We start from the raw sequence: 13288 nt of genomic DNA on the forward strand, positions 1-13288 counted from the left end.
TATAGTGTAAAATTGCATTCACCTTGAATTAATAGAGGTTTGATGTGAATGAAGTATTTCAAGCAAGAGTCGACGTAATTGGAGTAGGAAGGTCGAGTTGGAGTAGGCTGTTGATAAGGTCCGTTAGTTGGAGAAGGTTACAGCTTGAATGGTTGGAGTGAATATTCATGCTGCGTTCAGCCTTATACACCTACCTTTCCGTCCGGACATATTATCAGCTACCTAAGTTATGCATCGAAAAATGCGCGTTTGGGTTAGAGAAAATATCTAGGGGTGTGGGTGTGAGTAGGGTCTTGTTGAACGTCAGAATCCGTATCCATCCGTACAAGATCATGGACTCCATGACTTCTGACAATCTCGATTCCAACAGGACAAAAGAGCAATATTATAGAGCTGCTACTGTGATTAGAGATATATACTGGGAACCAGTGCTTAATTTATGCATATTACATTCAGTAAAGCACCCGTTTTTGGCGTTATGTCCATCTAGACAATGACTCTCTCCTGCCTAATAACGACAATATTATTGTTATATAGTTACTCCGACTGATGCCATTGAGAGTGCCAGGGGCCTGACTTAAAAAAATTACGATCCGATGATACTTATCACTGCTTCCACCGGCTCCAATCATGGCTCCATCATAATGTCTCCAATTGTAACTCCGCGGGATTTAAAGTCGCGGCTCCATCAACGTTTTCAGCAACAAGACAGTGGAGAACCTAAAGGGCATTATTAAGCCCTGCCATAGTATTAGATCAATCAACCTTGATTTATAAACCAAAGCATCGTTCGAACAGTATTCTAATTATAAAAGACACATACCCTCCATCCAAATTTTATCAACATGCAAACAGTTTTGAAAAGGTCTCTATCCACAATGACCAAACCTCTACTCCTCCACGCCCACGCCACGGGCCCCAACCCCATCAAGATCGCAATCGCACTCGAAGCCCTTAAAGTTCCTTACGACGTCCAACAATGGGAATTTGGTGACGACCCCCAAAAAGGCGTCAAAGGCGAGGCATACTTGAAGATCAACGAGAATGGTCGGCTCCCCTCACTCCAGGACCCAAACGCGGGCGTCGTGGCCTGGGAATCCGGCGCATGTATGAACTACATTCGCCGAGTGTATGACCGCGAAGGGAAGCTAGGTCCCGCCGGGAAGGAAGAGCAGGATATTGTCGACTTGGAGAAATGGGAGTATTTCCTACTCACCAATTTGGCGCCGATGTTGGGCCAGGTTAATTGGTTCAGGTATTTCTGCCTACCGAAATAGTAGAAAAATTAACAACCAAAATCATTCTATGCTAACGTCATATCAAGGAACTACCATGAGGTGAAGAACCAGGATGCGCTGGATAGATACTCAGCGCAGGTCTATCGCTGCTTTGCGGTGTTGGAGGGGCAGTTGAAGAAATCGAATGGAGAGAGTATTCTGCCTGAAAAGATTACCGCCGTGGATTATCATGCGGAGCCCTGGGTCAGGCAGTATACTTTTGCAGGCCTGTCTTTGGATTCCTATCCCCTGCTTCAGCGTTGGCTGGCTGGGATGGCTAAGCTGGAGGAGGTGAAGAGAGGGTATGTGAAGGTTAAGGGACAGGGCCCGGAGTAGGACTGAACTTGTCATAGTTAGAGAGGTGCGTTAGTATGGAGGACAAACTTTTTCTAGTTAGGATAACAGTATCTGAAACCAGTTACTCAACGGGCCAAGCACTTTCTAGTGCATATATAGTATTAAGTACTAATGGGTAACATCGATTAATTATACCGCAAATATCGCAATCCAAGGGTATCACTCAAAAAGTACTCTCAAAACCCATCATACCACCACCTAGAACTCAACGACCCCATAAAGACGTGTAACATCCCCACACAGCCTCTCAAGGCTGAACTCCTTATAATAATCCCTTGAACCCACCGGCAGTCGCTGTAAAAGGGACAATTTGATGGTTAGTTCAATCAGCTGAATTATCTCCGAGATCTTCTGCGGAGTGGTATTTGGTCGATATGCATCTCGATAAGGCTCTAAAAGGCCTTCAACCTCGGACCTGTCGCAGACCTTGTTGCACATATCGAACCGTTGCTCGAGAAGCGGAAAGAGTTCGTCTTTCTCGATTGAATACATCTTGTCTCGATGTTTGAGATATTCCTTCCTGCGGGTGACTTGTTCTTTACTCAGGGCGGGTGGCATGTTGAAGACTGCAGGATGCTAGTAGGCTGTTTGAGGGGTGTAGATTGGATAGAACAGTGTGTGGATTCGTGTGTGTGCTCGGTAGGGCTTTATTTGTGGTTGCTGTATCTTTGCTGGGTTGCAAGGTTCGATTGAATACTTAGGGGATTGAGCTTCTACATCTATGTCTATATAGACTGCCAGTTAGGCATCAAAACAAAGAATCTGGTGAAATTAGACATGCATTCTATTGGCGTTGTTCAGCCAAGGTCTGCTGTGGTGAAAGTACTACTAGTTGCCTTCACGATAATGTAGATATCCAAGGCAACTAACTGCATCCTATAATGTAAAGTAATATAGAGTATCGAAAGGTGCTCCGCTCAACGGTGATTCACAGAACCATATAACGGGGCCATATAGAAAGTGAATATGCTCATCTCGATATATATGTATAGCAGAGATGAAAGTTGAACTTAATTTTCGGTTCGTTCCAAGCATTGCGGGCAGCTTTCATGGCCACATCCTCCACAGAATACCAAACATTGTTGGTCAATGGTTTAGTTGAACAAAGGAAATTCAGGACATGAAGAAGCCTTTCAGAACGACATGGAGTTTATACAATTCCACCCGAGAAAACAAACGTAATTTCAGTGTACCAGCCGAGTACACAACGTGACTTTGGAAGCAGAACAGATACTGTAGTAAGTTTAATATGTTCATTGGGTGGGAGGTTACGTTGCTCAATAACGCTAACCACAGCATAGTGTATATACATTCCCTGGCATTTAATGTACGAGCCACACTCCACGCCAGGATACAGCTATCCACAGGCAACTTCCGCTTCCATTCCAGGGCAATGCTTGCTTAATGCCAGGAAACAAATGGACAGTCCAAAACCCCTCCATGGTTTGATTAACCATGTCACATAAATAGGGACTGGTCGTCTCCGTATCCAATCTGTCTGACACTGACCTAGGACTCTCCACTTATCTTCTACTCCTGAGAAATTCCAATCAATTCGCACCATGTCCGATACATACACCGGCTATGACGAGTGCGGATGCAGTTTAGCGGAGCAATCGATGCGCCGGCATTACAACCCCATACAATTTATCCGCGGCTCGCGAGCAGGAGGCGTATGGGCAATTGGCACCGATTTGATTTTGAAAGCACACCCCAAATTCGAAGAATCTCTGGAAAACGAACGTCAAGCGCTGCATCTACTTGTAGCTCATCCCCATATCCCAGCACCAAAAGCTGACCGTAACTGGGTCGATCAACATGGGAACCACTTTTCGATGCAGACACAACTGGACGGTGAGACACTCGAGAATGCCTGGCCGCGATTGTCGAAGGACCAAAAGGCCACTATCGCAGACCAGGTGGCCGATGTGTGCAAGCAACTACAGTCCATCACATCGCCGAGTATACAAGGTATTGATGGAGGAGCCTGTCCATTAGATATGATATTTGATGATGGTAAGCTCCAGGGACCTTTCCACTCAGACTCTGAGTTTCGGGATGCCATCAGCCGTGAACTATCGTCTTCAGCATTTTCGAACAAAAAGGATGAATTGATGAAGCGTTTCCCTGAATGCGGCCCTTATGTCCTCACGCATGGTGACCTTAATATCTCCAATATTATGGTCAAATACGGGCAGCTCGTTGGGATCATTGATTGGGAGTTTGCAGCTTATTACCCCATATGGTATGAGTATCTTGGAATTGCCCGTGATTCTACTGGTAAAGACGCTGAATGGAGAGAGTTGTTGCGACAGCGTTTGGATAGCCATGAAGATGCCAAAAATTTCCTGAAGGACCTGCGTAACTTGCAATGGTATAATAGCTTGGGGGACTGAGTTAAGAAAGTATTGGATGGATTATATGCAGATTCTTGATGAATATCCTTCTATACTTTATAGAATGTGCAAATGAAGCTGGAATCAGTCACGAAAAGAATGATGGTTTTCATAATCTAAGAAGCAGAAGCGACTCTGCAGCACCTATGATAGTGTATCAGTAAATAGCCGGATGTAGGTTTAAAACAGTGGCCTTCTACAGCAAGAGTATCTCCAGGGTGAACATGTACTAACCATGCCATGTATCTCATTTGTAGGACGCAGAAGTCCAGTTGTATATAGTCTTGCTATTGTAGGCAGATGGCAGCTGATGAGCTAATCCCAACCAAGTAATCAGCTAGTCCGGTCTTGGACCGGACACTAACCCCTCCCAGTCTAGCCTTGTATTCATCCTGGCCAATCAAGAAGCGTAAAGCGACAGCCATGATGCCAGTCGACGGCGAGCCCCCAAACATTCATTCTTCAGCACCAGCCCGCTAGCTGTTCTTTCGCTGCTGTCGCACTCGCCTTGACACTTCCGCGCATACCAGCATAGCATAGCATCTTGCATTGAGTGAGTGGCCATCTTATCCGTCAATTCCATCAGCCCGTGTTGCTTGGTTCGCCCGCCCCGGAGCCGCATTGTCTGTCCTTACCCCCACAATCGCATCTCCAGCATCCCATGGTTATCACTCTTCCCCGACGAACATCCCCTATCTACAACCAGACCCGTGCGAATTTCACTAACCGCTAGCCTTCAAGTCTCACGCAAAACATATCTTACACCAAATCCAACTCTTTCATTCACAATGGCCGTCGACGCTGCTACCCCCTCTTCGGTGTGTCACCACCCTCCCCGTGCAATGATCGTACCTGGATAGCCCGCAATCCGAACGTCATCCGACCCCTCTCGCGTCCCTATCCAGACGGACAACTCGTTACGATATACTTACTTTTCGACTCGCATAGCCCGTTCCGATCCCCGAATTGACCAAGATCGCCACCGAGGTGCGTTCACCCATACCTTCACATTCATGGCCTCCCACTTCCACCGACAACCCCACTACACTCCTCTCCCCAAACCAATGCTAACCACCAATTCTCCCCCCAATATAGGCCTGCGACACCGCCCTCAAAGAAGTGACCGAGTACGAACACACCAAAGTCGGCGACTGGAACTCTCAAATCATTGTACCTAACTCCCCCCACCCCCACAACTACCCCCTCCAACATCAATCTAACCACTTACTCCAATCCAACAGAACACCATCCTGAAAGCCCTCATCACTGCCACCGCCCCCTCTACCCCCTCGACCGCCCCTCCCTACCGCTTCACCGTGAACAGCACCATCGTGCAACAAGGCCTCATCGACAAGTCCGCCGCCGCTGACGGCGCGACCAGCAACACCGGCAAGCGCGGGATGCACTCTGCGTCCGGAGCTTTCTGGGATGTGAACCGCGATGGTATGTGGACGTTCAAGTATCCTGGCGCTGAGGAACGGGGTTTGGACGTTGTTGTTAGCGTGACGTGGTTTGCGCTGGGTTAGGAGGGTTATCGATTTTCTATTTTTCTTGCTGGAGATGGATGGGTTGGGGAATTTCTTTCCATATAGAGTAATGAATTGAAGGGGAGTTTTCTGAAGTCTTTTGGTTATTTTGTTCCTTTTTCTTCTATGTGGCTGGTTTGTTGTATGGAATGAAGGGAGATATTTGATGCGACTTGGTGGTTGGCTTTCTGTTTCGGGGTTTCTTGCTCATTGGATTGTGTGTAGTAAGTAGCCAGCTGGTGTCAAGTTATTTCTACGGGAGGGGTGGACTTTGTCATTCTAATTGATGTTTCGTATATACTACATACAAGTTGCCGGAAAGCCTACCAGCAGTCTATGGACAGAAGTACAAATAGGAAGAATATCTTCCCCCAAGTGGAATAAAGGTACATAGTAGTTTCTAGTGTATGACTTACTCGTTGGCTATTGGTGCCGTTCTATTTACTGTACTATTAGTACTACTAAGACAGTACTCCATCCGTATTTACTGAGCCCTGGTTAGATCCGCATAGTCTATACTAGTAGTTACATGCTGCTACGTACCCCTTAGCATTTGTTGTTACAGTATATAGAGCATTACCAACCCATAGATAAGAATAAGTAATCACATGAATTCAGTATAGTATCATAGGAAAAATACATTCATGTCCGGATTAGGCGCAACCTTGTTCATTCATTACTTTGTGACACACGACATTCAACCAAAGTTACACACCTCCAATTATGCGAGAGTATCTAAGTCAATACAATACCTACACAGAGTAGTTAATTGCCGGACATAATCCCAAACCTACACTTATTGCAGCTACTGGCCACAATCAATTGGCTGATCCCGGAATTCCGACAGTATTACTTACTTAATAGTACTGAGATAAGAACGTCTAACAAGACAACATGCCACTACAAGCACAGCCGTCTTTTCGAACCAAATACACACAACCGGGCTATCAAAATATCTGGTTTCCTCACCGAAAACGACTCATTCCGGGGCCGGGCTGCCCGCTCACCCACGTCTTTGTGGACAAGGGTACCAAAAAAGAGAAAGGGGGACAAAAAATATATGTAAGCCCCTGGTGGGGCTCGAACCCACAGCCTTAAGATTAGCTAGAGGGATAGTTAGCAACGTGTTGGGTGTAAACGGGTGTTTCGGGGAGACTTGCAAGTCTTACGCGCTACCGATTGCGCCACAAGGGCCTCCTTGGTGAAGAGCGGGTCCACTTTTACGGTACTTGAGCTCGCATTCACTGCAATCAGTGCTGAAGTTACATGAAAAAAGAGCCATTCAAGTATATGAAAGACATGAATTAATGGAAAAAGGAGTCACGTGTCATATTGAAGGAAGATATTAGTTTGGTGTTCTTTTTCGCTTGGTAGACATATTTTATCCCTTCGTAATTCTCTGTGTAGACCGCAAGTAGGTTTTCCGGACACTTGTAGTGTACTGCTGCCGGGTATCACTTCTTCACAATTTTCACTTCAGTTCGTACCAGCACCATGCTGACATATAATTCGTCTCCATGTTGAGGAGCATTAACCTATATATATATAGCCTCCACCGTGATGTATTTCGGTCATCATACACGATACTCGCCTATCCTGAGGGTATATTCCAAGGCTCGTTATTGTCAAGTTGTAGAGAGATGATCGTGTAGTAATCCCTGGATGATCTTACTGATCATTTCATTGCACAGTGGCTTAGGGTATGGAAAGATGAACCCTTCCTGTAGTATAAGCTCCTAAGACTGTTAATACTAATGATAATATTTTCTGGCAGTCATATACTTACATCTCTTGTATCTTCATTGATGTTAGACCATCTCTTGTCGGAATGCTCAGGTGACTGAACAGAGATATTATTTATACAATCGAGATGTTCCGATGTCCTCTGTCTCTTAAAGAAGACTTCTTCTGATACAAGATAATTCTTGAAGCTTCTGACAAGGTTAGCAGATTTGTTTAAGTGGCAAGTGCCTTCTTTCTGCTTGGTAACCATACAATGTGTTTTATTTGGACAGACATGCTGATGGTGTCCTTTCGTTCCGTAACTTCTGTATATAACCCTCGTACATTTGACGATATTGTGGTCTCTTTTGCAATAGACACAAGTCTTATTTTCAGGGCAGTATTTGCTGATGTGAGCCAAAGACTTGCAGTATTGACATGCTCGCTCTGGGTTATAGGACATGACCTGAGCCAGTGTGAACTATATTATAGATGGAAGCAGAGAACAATGCGAATGGCTTCCTGGTGTTGTCTGCATGACTGCAGTGTGTGGCTGAGAGATCGTGAGAGCCTTGAAACTACTGAGACGTAGCTGTCGAAGAAGTTTGTACATTGTAGTCGATAACCAAAGGTTCAATGAGAGTGGCATTATTATAGAAGAAATAGTAAGAAGACAGGCCTGTGGATGTAGTAGGAACTGAAAAAGAGTTGGTTGCTCTCGAGGGGGAAGTTGAGCCAATTTATATAAAAGACTTGATGTAAATTGGTGAATCAGGAATACAACGCTTCAATCAAGCCCTGTGAAGGTATCTTTGTGCTTAGGGAAGAGGCACAATATTGAAGGGGGAAATTGTATTCAATGACTGCAGAGTGATGAGAGGCGAACTTTAGAAGAACAAAAATGAAGGGAAAGACGACTAGTGTCTACAACAGGGGAATCAAGCTACTTTATATAGTATCTTAGTGACCATTCTTGTATTCGGTAAGTTCCTTCTCTCTTTCTTAGTGCCTGTTGCTAATTCCCTCTGTTCTATCTCCCCTTTGGGTTCTTTCTACTACTAACCTATCGGCAAGTTCCGCTCGATTAATAGGTCTACGGCGGATATCGTCTAGTATATATTGATATCGTTCACGAATCCACTAGCTTCTAATCTTTAAAGGGCATATATAATATTGCTTATTGCCGGAACGGGCCTGGCAGTTATTTGAAATAGTACTCCTTGCAAATCAGTGCATTTACATTCACCACTTCTTCATTGGTTTCTATATTATGTACTAATTCAGACACAAGAACCACAACCCACAGCCTAAAATTAGCTATTGGTTGGTTAGTAAATTGTCTAAGCCGAATACTTATAGGTCCTACGCGCTACCCATTGCGGCACAAGGGCTACTGGTGTATGAGCTGTCTCCGAGATGAGAGCTATTAGGGTCGCTGCGGCATGCAGTGCGTATGATTTCTCCCGCCTCTATCATTGTTCACAAGGGTTACCCGTCCACATTTACTCTCTACTCTTTACTTCCTAAGAGAAAGCCTTTAGCGTGACTAGTTTTTGTTCAGCTAAAAATGTTATTGATTATTTTGATTCTTTTCATTTCCTATTCTGCTTATTGCAGGCTTTTGAACTATAATACATCTCTAAGAGCGAGAGAGCCGCACAGCTAGCCTCTTATTTAACGGATCTTGATCATTTAGAAACAATCTTCGGACTATCCCCAACCTGGGTTATGAGTACATCACAATCACCCGGTTTGGATGTGGCGATCGGCGAAGCTAATTCTTGCTCCATCATTCGAGCCAACTCATCATCATCCTCCTCCTCCCGATCGTCTGACGCAATCTCGCAGGGGCCCCTTGCTGGTACGTGGTTGTCCCGGCTCCGCTCGGAGTCGTGAGGCCCACCCGCAGGTTTTAGAGATCCTTGTCGAGACGCTGGGGTTACACTGATGCGGAGGTTCTGATTGCCGACGTCTCCGTCCGCATCACCAAGCCAACTGTATTTTTTGTTCCGCAGTGATTGAAGCATCTCCACACGTCGTTGGCGCTCCTCCTGTTCTTCTGGGGTTGGATTCGCTGCAGATGACGCGTCATCGCCTGTTTCTTCGGTCAGGTCGATTGTGATAGGCTCCCCAGCAGATGCATTTGGTGTAGAAGCCATGGATTGTGGCTGTGAGGTCGACGGTTGTAACGAGGCTGCGTTTGAGCTAGCCTGGCGTGCCCGGGGAGGTTTGTATCCAGTTGGAATCGGGGCAACTGCGGGCATTTGCTTCTGAACTTGAATCTCATATAGTAGATTGTTGTAGATCGTGCCGAGATCATGAAGCTTGTTCTTCCACTCGATAGCCTCTTGCTTGTACTGCTCGACTCTTTGTTGATGCCGGGAGCACACACGTCGCAGCATGGCATTCTGCTCAAGTAGTGTCTGTTGTTTTGTTTTACCCGTCGCCGGATCCATGGCCGTCAGGTCCGACGCCAGTGCCCACTCCTGCTTATACTTGTTGCGCTCCAGCGTCAGCTGCTGTACCTTATTCCGCAGAGTCGCAAGGCGCAAGTTTGTCCGATCATCCGAAACTTCGATACACCTGACATGGATATTCGGAGCTGACGGCATGTATCCCAATGGGCCCCCATAAACTGGATACGGCGAGACATACTCTGGCTCGGCAAACACTCGCTGAAGAGCTTCGCGGTTTGTACTGTCGACGATGTCTTGATGATCAAGAGAGAACCGTTCCTTGGTAATCTCGCTGACGGAGGGCAGATCGAAGGATTGGTCAAACACACTAAAAGTCGCTGACATGTCTTCCTTGCCTCCTTCTCCATTACCCGCGCCCTGGATGTCAAAGTTGAAAGAAACATCGCCATTAGGGATGTCCAATGGAAAATCGCCCGAAGGGTCTTCGAACAGAAGGTCTATAGAGTCGAAGACGGCATCGGACTGTTGTTTCTCAACATCGCTTGGCGTATGAGGGCCCGTGCCTCCTTGTTCAGGTTGTCCAGAATCTAGTGATAATAACGAGGGTGTTTTATCCGGAGACTCTGTGGTTGAATCTTGCGACATCTCTGTGGCTTGCCTTTTTCTAGATTGGTCCCATGAGACACAGTCTTCAGGGAACGCCTCGTCGCCATTTCGCTTCCGCTGCAAGACCGCATCAATCTCCTGCAAAACAAGTTCGGAATCGAAGAGAGGGTCGTACAACTCCTCCGTGGCGTTATTGGAATCGTCAAATGCCGAAAAGTCTATCTCTAATTGTGGAGAACAGGTCGTGGTATCTGCCCACGACTGTCGGGACTCGACCACCTTGTCGGCCGGAGATTGTTCTTCTGAGGGTGCATCATTGACTTCCACTTGCTTCTCATCGTTGTGATCCTTGTGGGTATTTCCGAGCGGTTGTGTGCAGTGTCGCGGATCGGCTGGGGTTTCTGACGTTGCGTTCACATCTCTGGTCGGCACTTTCCGTTCTTCATGTTGGGAGGACTTGGTGGAGAGCTGCAGCTGGGACCCAGGGGGAGGTGTAAGCCCCAGATCATTCACGTGCAGAGGTAGTGATGGGGGAGATGGAAGGCCCTCAAGATCATGAAGACCATGGGGGTCTGGAGGACAGGTCTGGAAAGAGGTAGAAATACCTTCAGCCATGCTTCCATTCATCCCAGCGACAAATTCAGGCCCAGTTCAAAGACGGCCAAATGAATGTGTACCGTGCTATGCCGTTCAATATATCCTAAGGAAGGTGGCGATAACACTTAGGAGATGAAACGCTCCATCTACTCATAGCCCAGCTCTGCAGATGGTAAGAATGAGGATATCCCTCGCTTCGAGACTGCTGTGAAGCGTACCTCTTGAGAGCAAGTATTCAGATCCCAAAACGACTGTGATTTGAGACTTGTCCCGCGGGAAAAATGTACGGGAAGTAGATAAGAGGGCGAGCCAGCAGGTGCCTCAAATAAATAGCCTGTCAGCAGGCTCAGGCTAGCCACTGGATACGCGCCTTATTGCATAATCCGGTTTGAGAGTAACAACTGTACGGTTTCGCCGATGTTGGGAGAAATCGAAATACCACACGTGTCCAGGGTGCTCGATATAATCCCCGAACGAGTGAGAATGACCAGAAAAGGCCAGGTCAGGTCAGTCACGCAGAAGTAAAGAAGCAAAGAAGTACATCGCAGTAGAAAAGATTCCCATTCCGTCCAAATTTAATCCGAAATGATGTTCTCCGCCTTTCACACCGCCCTATGGACCGCTCACGTGCCCCACATAGTGTCCGGCGCCAAGCTGGGCGGCCGTGGCTTTAAGGCCGGCAGGAAGCTGACGGGCACCGCATCTTCTTTACTTTAGTAACTGGCGACTCCCCGATTCCCCGTCCCTCCTCGCCTCTTCAGCGTCCTTGCTTCTGGGCTCGTCTACAACCTTCAACATGAGCGTTATACTTTGCACTGGTATGCAGTTTTCTGAGCGATAACTGGTCTCCAATATCTTGTGTCTTTCCTGGGAAGAATTGACTGACTAATGTTCTATAACTCGTGATTTACAGCGGGCTACGACCACACCATTCGGTATGTCAGACTGTGTTACTTGCGCCCCGAAAGTTGACGTCGCTAACTTGGCCCAGTTTCTGGGAGGCCTTGTCGGGGATTTGCTCGCGCACTATACAGCATCCCGATTCCCAAGTTAATCGCTTATGCATCACCCCCGACAAACGGTACTTGGCAGCCGCCGGCCACAATAATGTCAAGCTGTATGACATCAAATCTACCAATCCCAATCCGGTCATGACCTTCGACGGCCATACAAACAACATCACTGGCGTCGCGTTTCACTGCGAGGGAAAGTGGATGGTCACCAGCTCGGAAGATGGTACGGTTAAAGTCTGGGATACCCGTACAGGCAGCCTGCAGCGCAACTACGCGCATAAAGCTCCAGTCAATGACGTTGTAATCCACCCCAACCAGGGCGAGCTCATTAGTGGGGATCGCGCTGGTATTGTCCGGGTTTGGGACCTGGGTGAAAGCGTCTGCACTCACCAGCTGATTCCTGAGGACGACGTTGCCGTTCATAGTGTTAGTGTCGCAAGCGATGGATCCCTGCTCTGTGCTGGAAATAAGAAGGTAAACAAGACAATTACTCGCCGCTTGTCTTCATCACTGACTTTGAGCGACCGGTCTATAGGGTAATGTCTACATCTGGCGCATGATCCAAGACGCTGAGATAACGCGCATCGTTCCGATATGTACCTTCCAGGCGCACAAGGACTACCTTACTCGTGTTCTTCTCTCCCCTGATGTCAAGCATCTCGCAACGTGCTCTGCAGACCACACGGCCAAAGTATGGAACCTTGACCTTGATTATCCGCCGGCCAAGATTGCCGCCGCCAATGCCGCCAAGGCCAAGGCCAGAGCCATCTCTTCACCTGAATCGAATGACAGCCCTTCTTCCCCGGAATCTACGCAACACGTGAACCACGCATCTCCCAACGGCACCGACTTTGAAGCCAACCCATTCAGTCTCTTCCAAGCAGCGACACCTATAAACAACGAACCCCAGCAGACCTTCCCTGTACAACCGGACGGACCCCCCATGGACTCCGCGACAGGAACACTTTTCCTAGAGACCACGCTTGCAAATCACCAACGGTGGGTTTGGGATTGCGCTTTCTCCGCTGACTCTGCGTATCTCGTCACAGTATCCAGCGACCACTACGCCCGCCTATGGGAGCTGGCTTCGGGTCAGATCATCCGTCAATACAGTGGTCATCACCGCGGGGCGGTATGCGTAGCGCTGAACGATTATTCCGAGCCGCGTTGAGAGTTGTGTCTTACATTAAGAAGCTGCCTAGAGGCAGATGTATGCGTCTTTTAACCTTTCTTCTCTTTCAATTGTCTTGTATGGTTCAGGGCTAATGGTCAGCATGGTGCCTGGTTTGGGGCTGGAGGCACGAAGGCGAATCGCCTTCTGCATTGGAGTTCAGGTTTTTGCTTGATTCCCTGTGTTGCGTCATTGGATGTTAGCGA

General features: G+C 47.4%; 6 protein-coding genes and 1 non-coding gene across 7 annotated transcripts; 4 read left to right on the forward strand and 3 right to left on the reverse strand.

Annotated features, from left to right (window-relative positions):
- Window positions 1–878: 878 nt before the first annotated feature.
- Window positions 879–1613, forward strand: BO79DRAFT_135862 (glutathione S-transferase family protein; the record flags this gene model as incomplete). Its single annotated transcript, XM_025678066.1, has 2 exons — window positions 879–1255; window positions 1325–1613. The coding sequence occupies 2 exons, from the start codon at window positions 879–881 to the stop codon at window positions 1611–1613; spliced, it is 666 nt and encodes a 221-aa protein (XP_025544515.1).
- A 219-nt stretch (window positions 1614–1832) lies between these two features.
- BO79DRAFT_250303 (uncharacterized protein) lies at window positions 1833–2192 on the reverse strand (the record flags this gene model as incomplete). Its single annotated transcript, XM_025685806.1, has 1 exon — window positions 1833–2192. One exon carries the CDS (start codon window positions 2190–2192, stop codon window positions 1833–1835), a length of 360 nt encoding a protein of 119 aa, XP_025544516.1.
- A 1004-nt stretch (window positions 2193–3196) lies between these two features.
- Window positions 3197–4030, forward strand: BO79DRAFT_136708 (aminoglycoside phosphotransferase family protein; the record flags this gene model as incomplete). Its single annotated transcript, XM_025678089.1, has 1 exon — window positions 3197–4030. The coding sequence occupies one exon, from the start codon at window positions 3197–3199 to the stop codon at window positions 4028–4030; it is 834 nt and encodes a 277-aa protein (XP_025544517.1).
- Window positions 4031–4508: 478 nt separating this feature from the next.
- BO79DRAFT_164644 (dynein light chain Tctex-type family protein) lies at window positions 4509–5844 on the forward strand. The gene is made up of 5 exons (XM_025679210.1): window positions 4509–4583; window positions 4772–4848; window positions 4979–5017; window positions 5126–5200; window positions 5272–5844. The coding sequence occupies exons 2-5, from the start codon at window positions 4819–4821 to the stop codon at window positions 5554–5556; spliced, it is 429 nt and encodes a 142-aa protein (XP_025544518.1). The 5' UTR covers window positions 4509–4583; window positions 4772–4818; the 3' UTR covers window positions 5557–5844.
- A 777-nt stretch (window positions 5845–6621) lies between these two features.
- Window positions 6622–6750, reverse strand: BO79DRAFT_t25. The gene has a single exon. It is a non-coding gene; the product is annotated as a tRNA-Ala (tRNA).
- A 2197-nt stretch (window positions 6751–8947) lies between these two features.
- BO79DRAFT_164649 (uncharacterized protein) lies at window positions 8948–10928 on the reverse strand (the record flags this gene model as incomplete). The annotated part of the gene is made up of 1 exon (XM_025679211.1): window positions 8948–10928. One exon carries the CDS (start codon window positions 10926–10928, stop codon window positions 8967–8969), a length of 1962 nt encoding a protein of 653 aa, XP_025544519.1. The 3' UTR covers window positions 8948–8966.
- A 700-nt stretch (window positions 10929–11628) lies between these two features.
- On the forward strand, window positions 11629–13266 carry BO79DRAFT_186408 (WD40 repeat domain-containing protein). Its single transcript, XM_025680468.1, has 4 exons — window positions 11629–11716; window positions 11812–11833; window positions 11890–12385; window positions 12447–13266. Exons 1-4 carry the CDS (start codon window positions 11695–11697, stop codon window positions 13080–13082), a joined length of 1176 nt encoding a protein of 391 aa, XP_025544520.1. The 5' UTR covers window positions 11629–11694; the 3' UTR covers window positions 13083–13266.
- Window positions 13267–13288: the final 22 nt, after the last annotated feature.

Source organism: Aspergillus costaricaensis, assembly GCF_003184835.1.
Source record: "Aspergillus costaricaensis CBS 115574 unplaced genomic scaffold BO79scaffold_2, whole genome shotgun sequence".
In the NCBI taxonomy this organism is placed as follows: Eukaryota; Fungi; Ascomycota; class Eurotiomycetes; order Eurotiales; family Aspergillaceae; genus Aspergillus; species Aspergillus costaricensis.

Bases quoted from the DNA above. Each gene is read 5' to 3' on its own strand.
- BO79DRAFT_164644 (XM_025679210.1), top strand. From the start codon at position 4,819: ATGGCCGTCGACGCTGCTACCCCCTCTTCG. The intron at 4,849-4,978 runs GTGTGTCACCAC...CGACTCGCATAG, and splicing joins ACGCTGCTACCCCCTCTTCG to CCCGTTCCGATCCCCGAATT. The intron at 5,201-5,271 runs GTACCTAACTCC...CCAATCCAACAG, and splicing joins ACTGGAACTCTCAAATCATT to AACACCATCCTGAAAGCCCT.
- BO79DRAFT_186408 (XM_025680468.1), top strand. From the start codon at position 11,695: ATGAGCGTTATACTTTGCACTG. The intron at 11,717-11,811 runs GTATGCAGTTTT...CGTGATTTACAG, and splicing joins GAGCGTTATACTTTGCACTG to CGGGCTACGACCACACCATT. The intron at 11,834-11,889 runs GTATGTCAGACT...AACTTGGCCCAG, and splicing joins GGCTACGACCACACCATTCG to TTTCTGGGAGGCCTTGTCGG.